This window comes from Natrix helvetica (genome assembly GCF_964273705.1).
Source record: "Natrix helvetica genome assembly, chromosome: 7".
In the NCBI taxonomy this organism is placed as follows: domain Eukaryota; kingdom Metazoa; phylum Chordata; class Lepidosauria; order Squamata; family Natricidae; genus Natrix; species Natrix helvetica.
In genome coordinates, this window is record NC_138558.1 from 20,130,144 (window position 1) to 20,152,018 (window position 21,875).

Sequence of the window (21,875 nt, forward strand, 5' to 3'; positions counted from 1 at the left end):
AGCTTGTAAATGGTCTTGAAGAAGTCAAGCTCAATCTAGCTTCTGGCGGTTTCATGAAGACAAATGAAGCATAGAGAGAAATGTAAATAAACATGAAAACTATATTTTTTATATTATTCTATAGTTGATTTTAAAAAGCAAAAAGAAATGAGTATATTAAGCTAAACTACTTAGAGATTTTTACTTTTCTCAGGCTTATTTGAAAAAGGGAATTAATTTTATACTGGTAAAACTGATGCTTTTTGACATCAGAATTTTTTTCAAAGCGTTCCAGTTTGCTTAAGCAAGAATTCACTACAGTCAAGTTGGCACATAAAGCTAAGCCAGATATAGCTATGTTGCTTCTGAATTCAGAAATCAGACTGGAACATTATCTTGACATTTCTAAGAACAGAAACTGTCTGGAGAAAGGATGAAGATCTTGACAGAGAAATCCAAGTATATCTGATACAGTATATTTCTGCCTAACATTGCATATTGCACAATTTTATAAAAAAGAAATAACTCTATTTCTTTCTCAGTTGTGTCCACCAGAGAGAACAGGAGGGCACAAAATATCATTTTCAGGAATGGAATGTGTTTAGAAGCACTCACTGTTCACAGTGTGATCCTTTTCTTGATCACTATGTTATGTATTATTGTACTGCAAAAGGCAAGGAAAAGAAAAGAACTAGTATGTTCATTAGAATAACCTATTGTTTATTTCAATACAAGTCATTGAACAAATCTCAAATGATGGAGTACAGATAAAATCCTAAGCAATATAAACTGGCTGGTACAAATAAACTTAACTAACAATATGATTTGTGCAGTTTTGATTTCACAAGCTATATAAAATCATTATGAATGTTGGAAAAATAATTAAAATGGATATTACATATGTTTGTATTTTAGCTTAGACTTTCTAAGTTCACCTTTCTAAAGCTGGCAACATCCAGATATATAGGTTTCCAAATTCCTACACCACTAACCTTGTTGTCAGTTGCGAAGTCATGTCCGGACAACGTTCCTCCAGTCCTTCCTGTCCTCTACCATCCTCTGGAGTCCATTTAAGCTCACGCCGACTGCTTCGGTGAATCCATCCAGCCACCTCATTCTCTGTCACCCCTTTCTTCTTTTGCCCTCAATCTTTCCCAGCATTAGGCTCTTCTCCAGTGAGTCCTTTCTTCTCATTAGGTGGGCAAAGTATTGGATCTGGCCTTCTAAAGAGCAATCAGGGTTGATCTCCTCTAGGTTTGATCGCCTTGCAGTCCAAGGGACTCGCAGGAGTTTTCTCCAGCACCATAGTTCAAAGGCCTCAATTCTTTGGCACTCTGCCTTTCTTATGGTCCAACTTTATCACCTAGGACACATAGACATGGAGAAAATTTGCTTTATATTATAATGGGCCCAGTGGCACATTAACTTTCAGGCAGCAATGTTAGATTGGAAACTGACAAAAGTACTCCTAACAGGTGCCAACAGTGAAGTAAGAAGTAACAAGTCTAACAGCGACAGATGGTTTAACTCCCAAGTATGTCCTCGGGCATTTGAGGCTGACCCAACCATCCAATCTTAAAATCTAGCTACAAAATAATAGTTTGGCAATGTTGCTAATATTTCAAAAATAATTCTGCATACAGTTAAAATAATAATCAGCTTTTTTGTGAAATTATGGTTCTAGATTTTAAAAAATCTAAAGAATTTAATTTTAATACAAATATCATTTGTGTGGCCCATTGTCAAGAAACTTCAAGAATATAACTCAGGAATGTCAGCTTGTTTCATTCATTAACATCATTATGACAGTTGATGCTATGTATTTAGGATATGTTACCCATACAGAGAAAGCAGATGTGATCACAGTTAACTCATACATAAATTGGTTATCTTACATTTAGAGTACATTTCTGGAATTGCACTCTTGACATAACCAGATAGAGTGAGTAAGTGTGTGTGTGTGTGCGCGCACGCGCGCATGCGTGTAACCTGCTAAAAGAACAATGACTGGATTTGGTGCATGAAAACATTGAAATATTAATAAGCAGAAAAGAACATGTAAGTATGTAATTCCATTTTTCTCAAAATAATTTCACAGTCATCTCTGAAATGGGGTGGCGGGGTTGGCGATAAAGTGGCTTACCTCATCAGTTCTAATTTAACAATAGCATCATTGAGGCACGATAAAGAAGGTTTTCTAGAAGGTCTCACTTGGATAAAACTTGGTTTTATTCAAGACATTTCTTCTTAGACAATGCTAGACTCCAGAGTAATCCTTGTTATAACTAACACTTTGGACATAAGTAAACAACTCTTCTAAGAAGTGCCTGGGATCATCTTTCAATTCTTCTTTAAAAAAATTAAGGATAATATCCAAACAATTGAAGAGTTTCTTTTTATATATGCAATCCAGGCAGGTTTATTTGCCTGAGGGAGTTCATATAATATAAACTATCCTTTGATGTTCTTATAAATTTTATATGTTTACATTTATTAAAGGAGTAGTTCTCCTTTTCTAAAATATGAACATTTCATTTCGCAGTATTATATGGAGAATCCACATAGACTGCCAAAAAATATTAGACTCAGTGTTGTAGATTGTATGCTGAGTTATTTTTGAATGTGTAACTGATGAAAGTTCTGTTCCTCAGGTAAAACAAAATTGTTTTTTTTTAATAAAAACAAATAGATATAGACTTGGTAGTTTAAACCAGCAAGGTACCTACAATTTTGTTTCCTTTAATGGAAGAAGAGAAGTATCCACTGTTGTGTTGGTTTTATATTGATATATGCCTGCTTATCAGATGTTTAGGAAATAGGGAAGATTGCAAGACGATACTCAGATTTAAGACTTGCTAGATCCAGCTAAGTGCAAAATGAAATTTTAGATGTACTTGAAATTATGACCCAAGGTGATTCTGAACAGATGTTCAGGTAGAAAATTGTTCTTAGAATTGTACTAGAAAGGAAGTGTGTGTGCAAATCTTTCCGAATCTTTGCAGGGTTTTCTTGATATCTATAGCCTAATACAGGGGTTCCCATCTTTTTCTATACCCCACACCCCTAGAACGCTTCTGATATATTCTCGCACCACTTATAAAAGTAAATAATTATATGCGTATAATTTTGCATATACACTATAATTTTGGAACTTCTGAATTCAAGTTTTTGCACCCCCTGGAATATCCTCTCGCGCCCACGGTTGGGAACCCTTGCCCAGGGGTGAAATGCTACCGGTTCGGGTTGGCTCTGCCAAACCGGTAGTAAAAAATGCTGTGCCATGTGATCATCAAAACTTAAAAAAAAACTTTTTAAAGCATTTTTAGTTACCAGTTCAGGAGAACCAGTAATTAAAAACATGCTTTAAAAAGTAAAAAAAAAAAAAGCATGGCCACGTCCATGCAATCATATCACTGCTCACCAAGCCACGCCCACAGAACCGGTAGGGGGAAATTTTGAATTTCACCACTACCCTGGCCCAATAGAAGAAGAAGGGAGCAGCTTTCTGCACTGCTGTTTAACCCTAAGGGAATTAAAAACTCTGGGTAATAAGTTGTAAAACCTAATAGGATATTTGTATAATTCTACACAGTTTAAGTCATGATATAAGGAAGATTGAGGGAAGGAAAAGTTTTTTTTAAAAAATGCTGATGTTTTCAGTGATGAAATAAACAAAGCAGATGGCTAGTTTCAATTTGGACTTTCCTGTGGTTTTACATTAAGGTCCCTGGTAAAGCATGCCTGGAAATAGGAACACTGTCATACATTCTATTTGATCAAGAAACATAAAAAGTAGCAACAGCTGTGGTTCAATTTTCCCCCCTGTTGATGACTATCTTTACATGTGGTCTGGTCTTTTTAAAAAGACACAAGGAATAATTCAGATTCCATGCCTACAAAGCCTGTAATCTTAACTCTCCTTATTTGGATGAAAGTGCTATTAAAATTGAAAGGAAAAGAAATACTCATTGTGTGAAGTTGGCAAACAGAGTATTTCCTCCCTCAAATAATACATACTTAACTAATGAATTATTGCTGGTCAATTCTTGTAAATAATTCAATGATCCAAAACCAAATCCTGTTCGCTATATTTTTATAATCCATAGGAAATTCCAAGGCTACATTGAACCATGAACCACCTACAACTCTGAACATCACAGTCTCTTATTCTGGGCTCTCTATCGGAAAACTGTGTTATCCAAACTATCTCTTATGCTCCTGCAGGTGCATGCTCCATCAAAGCTGGCCTCTGATCCTTAAGCAGGAGCTGTGAGTCTAGGATGACCTCCAAATTGCACATCAATTTAGACTGGGGGAGTGATACCCCATCCAGAGTCAAAGATGAAATATCATCTGGACCCAGGGGGCTGAAAACTCAGAGCTGCTCCATCTTGCCAGAGTTGAGTCAAAGCCAATTCCTCCCAATCCTCTAGGCTTCTTGGTATCTTTCTGTTATAAAGCCAGGGGATTAGGCACTTGCTCATTCAGTGCAATTCCTCTGGAGTCATAGAAGATCTTCTACTGTGGTGTTTCAAGAAATTGTATAAGAATTAATGGGATGTGGTGATTAAGACATTGGACTGAAATCAAAGAGATAGAGATTCAAGTACATATTGACCTTGCAATTGTTGTATAATTTAAGGCCAGTCAATATTTTTCTGCTCACAGAATGTTATTACTTGAATAAAACAAGGCAGGGCCTCGTCTCTTTACTGCCTTGCTCTTACAAGGAATTTGAGAAATGCATATAATAATTAACAAATAATTTGGAAAAATCAGAATGAAATAAAATACAAAGTATCTTGTATTGGAGACATGTGGTTTAAAATACCCTCTCAGAGAAAAATCACAGTTCGATTCTAGTCAAATTACAATTTCTCAAGGCAGTATGAGTCTATGTTCCTTTTAGAGAAAAATGGGCATAAATATGATTTTTTAAAAATATCTTCTCTACAGTATGAAACCAAAAGCTGCTTTGGAACTAGGCTCTTTTTAGCTTCATGCCCTGCTAGCATTTGTGAACAAGACAGACGAAAGAGTTATGGTCCCTTGTCAGAACCGTTCTTGGCATCACCTTATCTTTGCTGATTTGTACTTTAATTCCATAAGGTACGATTGACAGGCCATAGCACTGAATTTGCTTTTCTCTTTTGTGTTATCCAAGCAGATAATCTAAGTGACGCCTTGAAGAAGCTGAAGATAACAGCTGTTGACAGCAGAGCTGATAGCTTGGAGGGGTGTTTGGATTGTCTCCTTCAAGCCCTGGCTCAGAACAGTAAGTTTGATTGTTCCCTTCAATTTCATACCATACGATTCAGTCAATAAATTATTATGGAAGCAAAAAGTCTACCAAATGGAAGTAAAACTATAAATGGAACTGATATAATAACTGTTTGCAGAACCTGATGCAGAATTTTAAAAAGAGAATGTAGTAACAGAAATACTACAAAAACCCAGAACAATAGCAGAAAAAAAATGATTTAAACATTTTGCAGGAACAAAAATATCTGTCCCTGAAAAGATTACAAAGTAGATTCCAGCCAGTTTTTCTCAGAAAGGACTCTGTAACTTGAGGCTGTCACTAACAAGGATTATTCCTCGGTAACCATTATACCTCTCTAATTGATGCTTCTCTGATCCAGGGTTCTAATGATTATATCAGTTCATAAATATATGAGAGCAGTGCTAAAATTATTTCTACAGGCATCTAGCTGGAAACCATACAAGGAGAATTCCAATCAAGAGCTAGAAATCGACTATTGAAACTAAAGTTATTAGCACCCATTCACTAGCAATAGCTTGTACTGAACACTTTTGTAATTAGCCAGTCATCTAGTTCTTTTAGCTTCCTTTCTGCTATCTCATTTTGTGTCAAGTAAAGAACTTAAATCAGCGGTACCCAACTTTTCTGGTTTTGTGAACCAGCAATGGGGGGCGGGGGAGGGAATGGTTATGCATGAGCAGTGGTGGCAGCGGGGGGTGAGATGGATAATTCCACATGCGCGGTGGTGTGAATGGCGACCCTGTCCCATGGAATGGGTTACAGCCTGGGTGTTGGGTACCCCTTCTCTAAATAGCGCTGGAATAAAGAGTTGCTCAAGGTATACTATAGTTCTTTCATTCAATTCAGACTCACACCTTTGCTTCCTTCCAGGTATGTATTGATGTGTGCTCAGCATTCAAATGTGTTAAATAATAAATAATCAAGAAATTGAAATACAAGTCAGCATACTGCATCTCACAATTTGAAGGTTTTACCATTACTCACTCCAAATGCAAGCTGCTGAATGTGAAAATTATTTGAAAAGGCTGGGCTCTTTCTGTTTTATTTTCTATAAAATAAGTATATTCCACATTTTTAGTCCTGGGGAACAGCATAGAGTTATATCTGTGAGCATATAGATATACTGCATAACATGACAATAAAGCAATGGACATTGGAACTTACATTTAAAAATAAGCATTGAATATATTTGATCAGTAGTAGCACTGGTAACTAAATAAAATTTTGACAGTCTCACCCAGTTACAGGAAGGTAAGTGGCAGCAGAGGCAAGCATACCTCCCTTGGGAGGGTTTCCATAACATCAGGATTTTTCTTCATTTCAGAAGGCAGGAAATAAGAGCACAGGCTCAGATGTCAACTGAAGAGCAGCCTAATGCATAGAAAGCAAGCGCTCCCATTAGAAATACTGCAATTGATATCCAGAGAGAATGTCCTCTACAGGTTCCTAATTAATCCCAAAGAGGGCTCTGAAATCAAAACAAATGGAAGCTTCATACTATATATTCAAAGTAGCATGTCTATCTTTCTCTTCAAGTATATATAAATACTTAAAGATATTCCTCTTTGATTTGATAAAGATAACTGGCGAAAAATGAAGGTCTTTAGGACCTATAGGAGAGGATCCTTGAAAAACAAACTTCAATGAGTGGCTATATCTCCTGTATACCTATTCATTGTGTGTGCTTTATATTATTAGTATTAGTATTAAATACTTTATTCATTAAGCATGAAACTCAGCCAACTGAACATTCAAAAATGCATTACAAATACCAGTGACTGGTGCTAGTGGTTGATACGGTTTGCTGCCAGCATCCTAGGTATCAACCAAGTACCTTCTTAAAATATAAGATGTTCTGAGTAGTGCAGCTTTTTGCAGTTCCGCTGGTGTTATTGCTGGAAGCTGCAATTTGTTGTTGATATTATTATTATTATTATTATTATTATTATTATTATTATTATTATTATTAGTGTGTATATTTTCTGTGAATAATTTGTCATAGAAAGTGACAATTAGGTTTTATGATAAATAATTCAAGAGATACATTAGTGTTTTTCACTTTGAAAATGGTGGGTATAGGATTCAAACTAACATTCTCTTTGAAATGTGTACAAATCTAAGGATTGAAAAAGCTCTCCCTACTGACAAAATGTGTACAGGTTGCTTTCCCTCAACAGCCTAGAAGGTAGAAATCATTCTACAAGTTTGATTTTAGTAGCAGTTTTCTGATCGAGTGACCTGAGCCCTTGATTTGTTAGGTCTGCTAGAATAAAGAGTCACAAAGACATTTTTAAATATGACCATGGGAAATCCTGCGAAGTACTGTGGGATATAGTGAGATTGGTAATGTCTCTCTCTAGGAAGATAACTTTCTGCACTAGGATAAGTAATCATAAAGGAATAGTTCTTCCAATTTGATCACACTTGAATCTCAGGTATAAATTATGCAAGAAAATATTGTGCCAGTAGAAAAAGCAAAGTCCAAAATTTGGTTAGCAAGGATAGAGGTATTGCAACTAATCTGAAATGGCAAAACCATAAAGGTAGAATCTTATTCATTTGGGTGGCTCTGTTTTTAACTAGTTTTAATGAAACACAGAAGGAAAAGGGCTTCCATCATTTAAATAATCATTTAATTTTGTACATCCTTTTATATCACTTTCCGTAAGCATTAAAGATAATCTAGAGCAGTGGTTCTCAACCTTCCCAATGCCGCAACCCTTTAATACAGTTCCTCATGTTGTGGTAACCCCCAACCATGACATTATTTTCATTGCTACTTCGTAACTGTAATTTTGCAATTTTCTGATGGTCTTAGGCGACCCCTGTGAAAGGGTCATTCGACCCCCAAAGGGGTCCCGACCCACAGGTTGAGAACCGCTGATCTAGAGATATCACTGCCAAGGTCATCTAATCATTGGTAGAGTTTAGAGTTGGCTCCTGTACTACACCCCCCCCAGTCCAAATAAACATTAGGTGATTATAATTGACAGGGTATGTCAGAGGTAGTCTTCTAAGTAGCATAGTCATAATGTCATTTAATACTGTATTACTCGATAATTTAACATTTCAGGTTTTCAAAATTATTTCTATCCTTAGTACACATGTATATTAAAATTTAACAATTACTGCATAAAAAAAAAAACTTGGAGACACTAAATGTTTCAGTAGCTGAAGAGCAGCAAATACCCTACAAGCCTTGTGAAAGGCTTCCTGTGACATATGTGCCCACTCTGATTTCTGAATAAGAAAACCTGAAAGGCAAGAAGGGCCTCAGGTTCATAGATTGCTATGGGTTGTTAGATGTGCCTGTCTATATTTCATTACCTTGTAAGCTATTTGAATGGATGAAACGCCAGAGGGGTTTGGGAGAACCTCTAGCTAAGATTCTGTGCAGTTCGGAGAACCTCCAAATCCCACTCCTGGCTGGCCCCACTCACCCCTCCCAGGAGTCCCCACACAGCCTGTTTTGGATGCAGGTAATTGCAGGGCGTGTGCAGTCTCAGGGAGGGTAAAAAACGCGCCTACCAGAAATTCAGGCTCTGGAGCCTGGGAAGGCAGTTTTTGCCCTCCCAGAGGCTCAAGAAAAACCTCCAGAGACCAGGGAGGGCAAAAACGCCCCTTCCTCATGGTGCAGAAGGATGACTAGGCCACACCCACCATGGCCACGCTCACCCAGCAACTGGGCAGAGAACCCCTTGCTAACATTTTTGAAGCCCACCCCTGGTGAAAACCTAGAGCGACCCAAGAGGCATATAAAAGGTAGTCTTGGATACTAATAATTGGGTTGCTACAGAAGATGAAGAACATATTTTCTCCTATTTTAAAATGTGTTACAACTTTTTCTCTCTTACAGTTATTAATTCAGATTGCTTAAATTATTTGGTTTGGTAATAACCTTGCAAATAGTTTAAATTTGAATTTGGGGTTAGGGTTAGGGATTCGTACCATGGATCTCTCAACTTTCAGGATCCAGGTAGAGTCCACTAGTATATTTGGTATCAATAAATTGGCTTAAAAAATCTCAATTGGAGCAAGATGTCTTGCACAAATATTGCTGTGATCATGTGGACTGCAAATTTGTCCCTAACTTTGTCTGCATGGCTATTCCAGTGTATAAGAAAAAAAAAATCCTTGTGTCTTTAAGTGCAAAGGATCTTTTGAGCAGAATAAAAATGTATGTCCACTTAATGTTGCAGCTTTCTTGTGGTGGTACAGTTTCTAGTTTCAAATTTTGCTTATATAAGAATGACTCACAGTGAACTGAGGATAATGAAGGGACTTACTTTAGAGGCTGCCTTTTTCTTTTCCATGGCAGTAGAGAAAAGCTCTCTCATTTCAGTTGTCAGCTTTGACTCTCAATAGGGTAGGTTCTGGAAAATCATGTGGCACAGTTATGTAAAAAGTAGCATTAGCATTATGAATAACCTTAACAGCTTTATAAAATCAAAACATGCACTTAGATTAGAGGTTAGAAATCTTTTCAAGACTTGAAGCTTGCATAACACTTCAAAGACCACCACCATCCACCTCCTTAAAATGTCGTTTGAGATCACAAGGTATTGATAGTCTAGTGTGAGATCTGTCATCCCATGACTCTTATGATGCAGGATCATGGAGAACCTTGCTGTTTGTCAGTTTCAGAAGTTTCTGTCCTTGTCCATGTGTGTAGAACAGAGTACAGTATTCATTCTCAGGTGACGTGAGAAAGTAATGGATGTCCTGGTGCCTAAAGATACCATGCTGGCAGCCTGTTTTATAATGTTAAACTGGAACTTGGGAGAATTAACTTTAAACTGGCATTGGATGAGTGATCTTGAGCAAATTATTCTCACTATAGGAGAATAGTGTAATAGTGTATGTTGTAAACATAAGAAGGAAAATTTCTGCATCCAGTCTTGAATACCCAGAAGAAAAATGGATAATATCGTGTTTTCCCGAAAATAAGAGAGGGTGTTATTTTCTTTGACTCCCGAAATAAGCTCCTGGCTTTATTTTTGGGGAGGTCTTTGTTAAATCTGTAGTGAGGAGACTGAGGCAGCGGTCAGTTCAACGAGGTTTATTAAGAACAGGCTACTGACAACGGACAAAACGCGAGCCGGCTGACAGCTATTTATACTTACAGCTGTCAGCCGGTAGAACCAATAGAAACTCTTGAAATCTCCCGCCGGTTGGAGCGCGCGCCTTGGCCAATCAGAGGGCTTCCTCCAAACGCCCTCTGCTGGCCAGACTCCTCAGTACTCAACACCCCTTTCCCCCGGATTGCGCATGCGTAATCGTCCAAATAGCTTGGTCGTCTGCGCACGCGCTGGGAACGCCTCGGCAAGGTTGGTGCGGCGTTCGAGGTGGAAGGAGTGTCGGCCCCGCCTGTGTGACGAGGCATCGGAGGAGCGGCCGCGACAGGCCCAACCCTAGGAGATGGATGCAACAACACAGGTAAGGAACCAAACGCACCGGGAGCAACCCGCGCCGACTCGGAGCTAGAGTCTTTTGTACGGTTGGGCCGGCAGGCGGCGTTGGTAGGGCCTGGCTGTTTCTGTCCGCTGGTTGCAATTGCGGGAACTTCTGCTGGTCGTCGCCGCAACAGGTCTACATGGCGCCTCCAAGATCTCCCATCGTTGAGGAGGACCCTGTAAGAGCAGGGCCCTGTTACAACTGATATTTTTCCGGGCACCCATTTCGGTTCCCCCGCAAAATTCCGGGCGAAAACTTCCTCCCCCACTAGAAAGGATCTCGGGGAGGTGGAAGGGTGAAAGGGTGGGGAAGAGCAGAGGGGATGCAGGCGGTCTAAAGTAGACCTGAGGCGGCGACCCATGAGTAGCTCAGAGGGGGCTTTGCCCGTGGAGGAACAAGGAGTGGTGTGTTGGGTTCGGAGGTATGTGTGAATGCGGTCGGGCCAGGGCAGTGCTGTCATACGGGCAAAGGCGTCTTTTGCAGAGCGGACCGCTCGCTCCGCCAGGCCATTGCTGGCCGGGTGATATGGTGAAATTGGGGCATGGCGGATGCCCAGGGAGGTGAGAAAAGAAAGAAATTCAGAGGAGGCGAATTGGGGCCCGTTATCGGAAACGATAACATCGGGCAGCCCATGGGTTGTGAAGAGCGAGTTGAGAACGCGGATAGTGGCCGCGGACGTGGTAGTGGTCATGGGAAATAGCTCAACCCATTTAGACCATGCATCTACCACAACTAGAAAGGAGTGTCCCTCGATGGGACCCATGAAATCGATATGCAATCGACTCCAGGGGCCCATAGGTTGTTCCCACTCGCGGGGAGGAGCGGTGGGGGGGGCAGCCTGCACCCGCTGGCAGGCAGAACAACCTTGGACATAGGAAGCGATGTCTGCATCCATAGACGGCCACCAGACATATCCGCGGCCAAGGGCCTTCATTCGGACAATGCCTGGGTGGCCGTCATGGAGGCGAGACAGCACAGAGGCGCGCAAGGAAGAGGGAATAACGACGCGGGAGCCCCAGAGGAGGCAATCCTGCACCACTGAAAGTTCGCAACGGCGTCGGAAGAAGGGCAGGAGGAGGGGGTCTGTAGAGTAAGCCACCCATCCTCGAGTTACGGCGGCCATAACTCGGATAATGACAGGATCGGTCGCAGACGCTGCAGCTATGTCCGAGACGGACATAGGAAGGGACAGGTCATCAATGAGGCAGACCTTAACAGTAGGGGCCGGGTCACGAATGGGCACTGGCAAGGGGCAGCGGCTCAAAGCGTCTGCGTGGGCTATATGGCCGCCGGGGCGATATGTAAGAGTGTACGAATAGGCAGAAAGGAATTCTAGCCATCGTAACATGCGCGGGGAGAGGATGGGCGGAGTGGGGCGATCCCCGGCAATGATGCCTAGGAGTGGCTTGTGATCTGTAATGAGGGAGAAGGGACGCCCGTACAGGTAGTGATGGAAGCGCTTTACTCCCGCAACGGCAGCCAGCGCCTCCTTATCAAGCTGGCTGTAATTGCGCTCAGGCCTTGATAAGGTGCGGGAGTAAAATGCTATGGGACGTTCCGAGCCATCAGGGAAGGAATGGCTAAGCACAGCGCCCACCCCAAAGGGAGAGGCGTCACAAACTAAAGTTAGTGGAAGGGACTCATCATACTGGGCTAGGACTGGAGGAGTAGTGAGGGAATGTTTGACAGCCGCGAGCGCCTGCGCTTCGCGACTGCTCCAGCTCCAAGGAGCCTTGGAGTCCAATAGGCGGTGAAGGGGTTCGGCCAGGGAAGCTTTGTGGGGAATGAATGAAGCGTAAAAATTTAGAAGCCCCAGGAAAGCTTGGAGCTCAGCTTTAGATTGGGGTGGGGGGGCAGCTAGGATGGCATTAAGTTTATCAGGGTCGGGGTGGATGCCCGCGGCATCGATGCGGTAACCTAGGAAGGTTACAGCAGGAACCCCCAGGTGGCATTTTTCGGCCTTTAAGTGGAGTCCCGCAGCGCGGAAGCGCTGTAGGACAACGCGCAGCGTCTGAACGAGGGTCGCCGTGTCGGGGGCTGCAATCAAAACGTCATCGAAGTATGGGGTGACCCCGGGAATGGCATGGAGCAGGCGCTCCATTAAGCCTTGGAAAATTCCCGGGGCCACACTGACGCCAAATTGCAGCCTTCGACATTTGAAAGCCCCGCGGTGAGTCACTATTGTTTGCGCAAGCGCGGTGGTCTCGTCCACGGGCAGCTGTTGATACGCCTGCGCGAGGTCTAATTTTGCGAAAATGCGCCCATTGCCTAGAGTGTGCAGAACATGCTGCACCACGGGCACAGGATAGGGGTGCGCTTGCAGGGCTTTATTTAATGTGGATTTAAAGTCCGCGCAGATCCTCACGGATCCGTCGGACTTAAGAGGAACCACTATCGGTGTTTCCCATGGAGAAAAATCCACGGGTTCCAGGATGCCTTGGCGGAGAAGCTTGTCTATCTCCGCGTCTACCTTGGCTCGAAGGGCAAGCGGCAGACGGCGAGCCTTCAATCGGATGGGAGCTATGGAAGGGTCAAGGTTTAGGGAAATGGGGGAACCTGTATAGCAACCCAGGGAGGGGCTGAAGACGTCAGCGAACTCAGTTAGGAGGGAAGAGAGAGAAGTAGAAGAGGGAAGAGGAGAGGGAAGTAAGGAATGCACCCCCGCTATAGAAAGCCCTAGTGCCCTAAACCAATCTAGGCCGAGCAAAGAGGATAGCGGGTTCTTTACGATGAGGAGCGGAAGCCTGGCGTGGCGGGAACCATAGGTCACATTAAATCTGCCATAACCTAGCAATTCAATGGAGTTCCCCTGATAGTCCCGCAGTCTACAGTCTGGGGGCAATAGGCTTGAGCGCCGTATTTTAGGTAGCAAATAGTGAAGCGTGTCCCATGACATGATAGACCTAGCTGAGCCCGTGTCTACCTCCATGGAGGTTGTCACCCCCTCTAAAGTTATTGGGAGGTACAGCTTACCTCGGCCCTCCGCAGAGGAAGAGGCCGAGTCCACCAGCCATTCAGGGAAAGCAGTGGCCGGATCGCCAACGGTGAGGGAGTTTTGGCGGCGGCCAGATACATTGACTGGAGTACGGGGAGTGTTAGGAGGTTGGTGCGCTGGCCTTCTGTCAGGAAGCGCGGAGCGGCAAACGGCAGCCAGATGGCCCTTGCGGCCGCAATTGTGGCACAGGGCTTGACGGAATCGGCATTGAGAGCGTTGGTGGCGGCCGCCACAACTCAGGCATTGACGTCCGTCTCTGGTGGCGAGGGACTGGAGGCGGTTGGCGGTCTGATCGACCTCATTTTGGAAGTCGGATGCCGTGGAGTGCGCGAATGAGGCGGTGGAAGGTGCGTACGGAGAAGGCGGTATGTAGGCAGCGTGAGGGTGCTGGCTGAGGTGGCTGAAATCTGGGGTGGACTGGTCAGCCATCTCATAGGCTCTGGCATCATCGACTGCTATTTTTAGAGTCAATTCTGGTCGTGCGAGAATGCGGCGATGTAGTTTTACATCGCGGAGACCATAGATGAACTGCTCCAGCAGCGCGTCTTCTAGGTCGCTGAACTCGCACAGACTCGCCTCAGCCCGAAGAGCAGCGACGTACTGGGCAATGCTTTGGCCCTCCTTCTGTATACATCGTCGAAAGTACTGTCGCCGGGCGAAACGAGATGGGGCGGGCTCGTAGTGATGTTTGAGGCGAGTCATCAGGTCTTCCCACGGCAGCGAGTTTGCTGGTTCTGGAGCAGCCAGAGCCCTAGCAGTGGCGAACATTTCCGCGCCACAATAGTTTAGGAAGATGCCGCGTTTCCTCTCCTGAGAGAGATTGATGAGGTCATGGGCTATGAGGAAGCAGTCAAACCTCTCTAGAAACGCTTCCCAAGCCTCAGCCTCTGGCCTGAAAGGCGAAAAAGCGGCGGAGGTAGCCATTGGTGGCACAATGAAGGGGTCCGTGTCGCCCGTCCTCGTCGCCAGTGTTAAATCTGTAGTGAGGAGACTGAGGCAGCGGTCAGTTCAACGAGGTTTATTAAGAACAGGCTACTGACAACGGACAAAACGCGAGCCGGCTGACAGCTATTTATACTTACAGCTGTCAGCCGGTAGAACCAATAGAAACTCTTGAAATCTCCCGCCGGTTGGAGCGCGCGCCTTGGCCAATCAGAGGGCTTCCTCCAAACGCCCTCTGCTGGCCAGACTCCTCAGTACTCAACAGTCTTATTATTTTTGAGATACAGAAGGCCCCCTAACCTCGGCCTGCGGATCAGCTGATCCAGAGAGGGCCGGAGGCTCGGTTTCTGTTTCTGGCACACTCTTGCCAACCCTAGCGTCGCTGGACTTGCTGCGACCAAATTATTTGTTAAGTCTAGAGATTTGCGGCTGCCACTAAGAGAAAGGGTGCGGGAGCTAGGATTTATGGGAGCGGCTTCCGCAAGGCCATTCCGTGTGGATGGCTGGGGCATGTTCCTCCCTTTCCCCTCCAGGAAATGACAGTGACTGGATGCGCATGCATTTACATATTTTAGGGGAGGACTTATTTGGGGGAGTGCTTATTTTAGAGCATGTGCTCAAAAGCGTGTTTGGGCTTATTATCCGGAAAGGTCTTATTTTGGGGAAAACAGGGTACATACATTGCAACAGTATAAATGGTCCTTGAATTTTATTAGGAAGTAGAGTAGAATCTTGCTTTAATGTAAAAAAAAATACTATTGGGCTGCAAATGTGCTAGCTTTTATCCGGAATGTGATTCTGATCTATTCTTAATCAGTTTAAGTTGAATGCATCACGCTCGGTTTCAAAATTTGAAAGCTTTTCTATGTTGCGACAGTGGATTTGACAAGAAAAATGATCACCAGTCTTCATTAAGAGAAAAGCTTGTGGTTAGAAAGAAAACATAATAAAAAAGTTGTGGGAAGGGGATCCAACCTTAATTTGCAGACCCAAAGTAGACATTCTTAAGCTGATTCAGAATGTTCTTGCTCCCTCTAGTTCCTCCCTCCAAAACAAAACACTCCTTTCCTTGCCAATTTTAGACTTTGTTGCAATAATGAATGTAGTATTGATTGTTCTGTAAAATGACACCTTGCCTCGTCTCTTAAATTTGTGCAAAATCTACTAAATCAGTAAAGCCTCTTCTCTGAAATTTTCTGCTAGAGCTTTCTCAACTTTAAGTCGCTTTAGTTTTAGGTTGTGTTAAACAAAAAAGCCATTCAGTGAAGAGCATGGGTGACATTGGGTGATTGTGCATTTCGAATAACCATAATTCCTGTAACAGGTTTGGGGAATCTTTGGTGTTGAAAATAAAAGCTTTGCACATTTAATTTGTGCAAGTGACAAGTATGGTAAGATTTCCCCTCTCCTGTTTAGAGTTATAGTCGCTTTTAATGTCTTCAGAGTCATAGTACATTATTTTCTGGCCTCACTAGTTCAGTTTTCAACTAAATAAAATAATAGCTTTACCATAAAGCCCAACATTGTCACAAACAGTTTGAAGAATTGGAGAAAAGGATAGTAGACTAAAATTATACCTTTTTGTAGTATCTTCTGTTATGTCAAGGAATTCTATTTCATGTTGTTTGTTACATTATCTTTGATGCTGTTTATTTCTCTCCAGGTGAATTTATTGTTTTATTATCCATATATTGCTTGAACTCCTGTTATTAGGACCTTTAACTGAGCAAAACAATGCATCATAGGGCAACACTTTTTGAACCAAGGTACTTCAAATGAGCTAACTTATGGAATGTATCCAAATTCCAGGACCCATGACTCCCAAGAGGATAAAATTTGGGGAAATTGTGGTTACTTGAATGCTACGTTGCTGTTGCACTGCTGGGCTGCTGCTGCGGTCATGTGATCTTCACTTCCAGTGTTCCATGACACTTTCCCAGCCAATCTCGCAATCCCTTACTCTTTCCCCCACCCAGTAGCAGCCACTGACCTGCCTGCTGGAAAGAGAAGGGAGAAGCAGGAAGAAATGAACCTCCTCGCACCCTTCCTGGCCCATACCACCACATACGCATTCCCCCAATCTGTACCACCCACACATGCACCTTCCCCAACCTCTTCCGCCCCCATGACCCATGCAGCACCTGTTATACGCCCTTAACTGACACATCCTGCCTCCGTGCACCTCTCCTGATCTGCATGGCACTTTTTGCAAACCCCTATGAAATGGCCCAATGGAGCACAGCTTGTCTAGCTAGTTTTAAGAGCAAATTTAAAAGCAATTGAATTGTGGTATATACCAGGGGTGTCAAACTCACATCATTACAGCAGTGTCATGTGATATATGAGGACTTTTTTCCCCTTCGCTAAACTGGGCGTGGGCATGACCAGCATGTAACTCGTCCGGCCCGCGGTCTGGGAATTTGACAGCCCTGGTATATTAAGTAAATTGAAAAGTAAATAATACATGGAAGAATACTTGGCTCTTAAAAGTGAATTGTCCTGGATGGAAATTCAAAAGGGTAAACATGCTGATAGTTAGATACCTTAATATCCTTAGTTCGTATCTGCAAATTTTTGTACTGCGGTTTTGTATTGCAGTGGCTATGAGCAATATGGAATATTTTTTGTTACATTTAATGTGATTATCATGCTTGTTCCTATATTCTTCATTTCACATGCTAAGGCATTCACAACTTTTGTGACATGATTTGAAGTAGAGGATATATTCAACAGGTAGTACTGTTGGGCATGTCAGATTCTATTATATTGATGAATTATTGTGGATAAATATTTTTGCAGGGCTGACAAGGAACCGGAAATATTGATCACTGTTGATTCTCTTAAATTAACGATGAAAAACCTGGCCATTTCCCTTTCCTCCAAGTTTAATTAAAGCCAGAGCACCAGCAATGTCATAGCTGATCTCTGGTATGATGAAATAAGATAAGATTAGGCAACCGTTTTCAGAAGTGAACTTAGTAAAACAATAGCACTAGGCAGAATTTTGATTACCTCCCTCCCCCCAAAAAGCTAGAAATGGATGTCCTGGTCACAATATGGACACGTTAACAAACAGTAGTAACTTAAAATGAAGAGTTGTTACATTGGTCTTGACTTTGTAGAAGAAATGAAGAAAAATGACATATTATTTAAAGCAGGCTGGAGTCTGCAAAAACATTTTTTTTACGGTTTTGTGTCTTTTTTGTAAGTAGAATACAGTAAATGCAATTTTAGCTTCCAGCATTTTTAAGGTATTTTTCAACAGATTATGTTTATAAAGCAAAGCATCCTAATTTTGTTTTCAAATTATTTCTTGACGTTCTGGTAGACAGATGCCCTGATACACTATTTTTATTCTGGTTGTTAAAAATAAACATTTCCCCCCCTATCTAAAATGTTAGCTATACTTTATCTCTGTAATTCTTATAGTAGCATCCGATATTGGCTTCTTTAAATTAACGAAGTGGAGGTTTTAAGACAGAGAGAGATAACGCATATCCAAAGTCATTCACTGAGTTTGTGGCTTTGGGAGCAGAATTGCAGGCTTCATACAGATTTTATATTTCCAGGAGTGTTACCATCTATATGTTTCCCTCAAACTTGTGTTCAGATGGAGATATTCCTTGGCTAAGACTCATGATGGCTATAAATGCCTAGTTGCCTAATCTTACAAGATGTTCACATCTCATAAGTAGAATAGTAAAGTCGTTTGAAATCTCATGAGAACTCATGAGGTTTTTTTGAGAACCAGCCTTTTTTACCTGCTTTTTGATTGATACATTGACCACTCTTTAAATATGTGTCTACTAGCTGACAACCTGGCGCTGCCTGGGTATTTATTTATCCCAACCCTCCTTCCACGAACATCACCACAATTTCTAATGTTGGGTTTTTCCCCTTACCAGAGGGAGCCCGCTTGTAGAGTACTGTGAAGCCTTTACCATGGCGACTCCACGGTGCTGTACAGTAGAAGCCATTTAAGGCAGTACAGTAGAAGTCGTTCTAAGGCACAACAGGCTCTTAACAACACCCTGAGGGGTGTTAGGGGTGTTTTACCACCACAGTATTTGTTTCCAGAGGGTAAGTAATCTGTGTACCAAGTTTGGTTGAAATTGCTTGGGGCGTTCCAGAGTTATGCTGGAACATACAAAGACACACACAGCTGTTTATATAAATAAATAAATAAATAAATAAATAAATAAATAAATAAATATGTGTGTGTTGTATTTGTGCTGATAAATAAATAAAGGGAGACTAGTATAGATCTATTTCAAGCTATTTAGCTCTCATCAGCTAGCCATACCCTTACTGGGATTCGAACCAGGGCTGTATTGCTTATTAGGCCGATGTAATTGCCACTAAGCCACAGGCTCTCCTCCTTTATCAGCTAAGCCAGGGAAATGGGTATGTATCTGTGTTACAACCCCTGGTATGCCCAAATATGGGAGGGAGCTCACTACTCCCTCTTTCTGTCATTCGGCTCATCACAGAAAACCATCCAGACAGAAACCCATATTTTTATTTTTAATGTTGCCTTTTTATATTTGTGTTGTATTTGTGCTGATAAATAAATAAAGGGAGACTAGTATGGATCCATTTCAAGCTATTTAGCTCTCATCAGCTAGCATAGATAAATAATAATGTTGATCCAACTAAGACACTTGTTATTATTTCTGCAATGATAAGTTGGGAGACTTTTCTGCAGATAGGTTTTGGTATACCTTCTTAGTACTTTTCATTACAATGATTGAAGTTGATGAGAGGGAAAGCAGCCCTCTCTTTTCTCTGGAAAAGCTTCTGTTGCGGTACAAAGAGTCCAGTGGGTTATAAAGTAGCATTGTGTTTAAAGGTAGGGTGGGTGGATGGGTGGGTGGATGGATGGATGGAAGACAGACAGACAAGGAGAGGAGAGGTTTCAATAATTGCAGAGTCATGGAAAGGGAAATATTCAGAAATCATTACATAAACAAAAAGCAGAAGCATTCCTTAAGCCCTGGGAAAGGAGATAATTTCAGGAAAGATTTAGTCTGGCTCCTCACTCGCTTGGGTATAAGAAGGAGGCGAAGAAAAACCCAATCAGATTTGCCATATTTTGTTAATATAGCCTCTTAATAAAGCTTATATCTGGTTTTCTTGCGGAGTCTGTTTCCTGGTGAAGACAATCTTAAAAGAGCTGACAGTGATCTCCTTTCACAAAATCTTGTGTTGTATATCTTTCTTTTCAGATATTGAGACAAGTGAAAAAATCCAGAAAAGTGGAATTCTCCCGGTGTTTGCAAGCCTATTGACTCCTCAGTCTTCCTGCACTGCAAAAGTAGCTAACGTCATAGCAGAAGTAGCTAAAAATGGTGAGGTTTTCCACAAAGCCTTTTTTGCTGGAACATCTTCAGTTTTGCAGCTCACGTTGTCAGTATGTTTTACTTCTTTTAAGTTTTCATTTTATGGATGTTTCCATTTCTTTGTCTCTCCACTGTTTTTGTTTAGTTCTATCTTCATGTTATACTAGTAACTAGTGCCATCCAAAAGAACATACTTTCAGAAATGTGTATTATTTGCAAGAATTGAGCGTGCATTAAATACAAATAGCAGCTGAACATGTCATGATAATGTGGGAAGTATTCTAATGATAGCAAAGACAAGACTGTGCCACCATGCACCTTAGAGATAAAGGATATGAGGTGGAATTGGTCACGTTTTTTGGTGTCTTAAATCTAAACAAGGCACATGCACCAGATTTTCCTTTTTTTTCCAGCCCCAAAAGATGGGCAATTGCATTGGTATTAATCACTGGCTTATTGCCAAAATGTAGCAGTACAATTCCTAGGAGTTCTTAGGGTCATAAAAAATAAATTCCCAACCTTATGCAAGCTGCATATTCATTACATTCTTTAAAATCTACCCTTTTATGGAAGGCGTGCAAAGATTAGCATTTCATTTTGCATGCAGAGCACATTAAACATTTATTGCTTTACAGACCCTACTCTACTGTCAAGGTGTATACTCTAAGCCTAGCGAGTAATAATCATACTTCAAAACGAAAATTCCCCCAAGCTTTTTCAGGCAGTAAATTATTATGAGTTGGATTCGGAGTTAGCCATACCTAGACTCACTGAAAATAATGGGATGAGCAGGATTTTCAGATATGAAAAAGGAATAAGAGATCCTCATTTTATCTAAACAGGAGGGTCTAGCGGTGCTTAAATTTTAAACTTCATTTTAAAACAACAGCTGTTTCAAACTTACCATTAAATAATCCTTAGGCAATAGTCTTTCATCTTAGTTGATATCTTTGACAAATTTATTGTCAAAGACCAGAGGCCAGAACAAATAACACTCCAAGAATATCCAGTTAAAATTTCTAGAATAAAATAATGAATAGCAGATAAAATCTATATTAAAATCACAACTTGGCCTCCAATCGGTCAGTTACACATGATCTGGTAATAGTCTTTAATTGATCTTCGTTTCTCTTTCCATGGCTTGTAGAGTTTATGCGGAATCCATGTGTAGATGCTGGCTTGATTCCACCTTTGGTTCAGCTCTTAAACTGTAAAGATCAGGAAGTGCTTCTTCAAACAGGGCGTGCCTTGGGCAACATATGCTACGACAGCCGTAAGTCTTCAAAGATCAATATTTTTATTCTTAAACCATACATATTCATTTTCTATAGTGCTGTTGACGGCCTTTGTGCAAATTTTCCTGAGACGTTTGTTTGTTTGGTCAAGCGTGTATAAGATAATAGATATGAGTATATAGAAGATTATGAATACATGAAATGAATACCAATATATGGGGTTGTTAGGACAGGGAGGGTAGGCACTTTGGTGCACTTTGCACGCCCCTTACAGACCTCTTAGGAATGGGGTGAGGTCAACAGTAGATAGTCTAAGGTTAAAGTTGTGGGGGTTGGGGGGAAAAAACCACTGAGTCAGGTAACATTAGCAAGTGTTGTCACAAATAAACTTATCCTAGATCAGGGGTCTCCAACCTTGGCCACTTTAAGACTTGAGGACTTCAACTCCCAGAATTCCTCAGCCAGCAAAGAGACCCCTGACCTAGATGACAGGTTTTTTTTTTATTAGTTTAAATGGAAGCAAGCAAGTCCTTGACAAATAGCCTAAGGATCTGAAGACAGGGGTATAGAAATTGTCTTGTGTGTTTACTTGTTTTAACAGTTTTCTGTAGTGGAAGACTTGCCAAATTTTATTTCTATGAATAAAT

At 41.7% G+C, this 21,875-nt stretch overlaps 1 protein-coding gene across 6 annotated transcripts in view; it reads left to right on the forward strand.

The window, feature by feature from the left end:
• Positions 1-21,875, forward strand: part of RAP1GDS1 (Rap1 GTPase-GDP dissociation stimulator 1) — an 86,586-nt gene that overhangs the window by 21,314 nt on the left and 43,397 nt on the right. For 4 of the 6 annotated variants that reach the window (XM_081960209.1, XM_081960206.1, XM_081960208.1 and 1 more), the window contains 3 exons: positions 5,144-5,254; positions 19,880-20,002; positions 21,141-21,266. In XM_081960209.1, the coding sequence (XP_081816335.1) occupies positions 5,144-5,254; positions 19,880-20,002; positions 21,141-21,266 (360 nt within the window). The remainder of the gene's footprint in view (positions 1-5,143; positions 5,255-19,879; positions 20,003-21,140; positions 21,267-21,875) is intronic. The other 2 variants (XM_081960210.1, XM_081960207.1) reach the window with 1 other exon arrangement.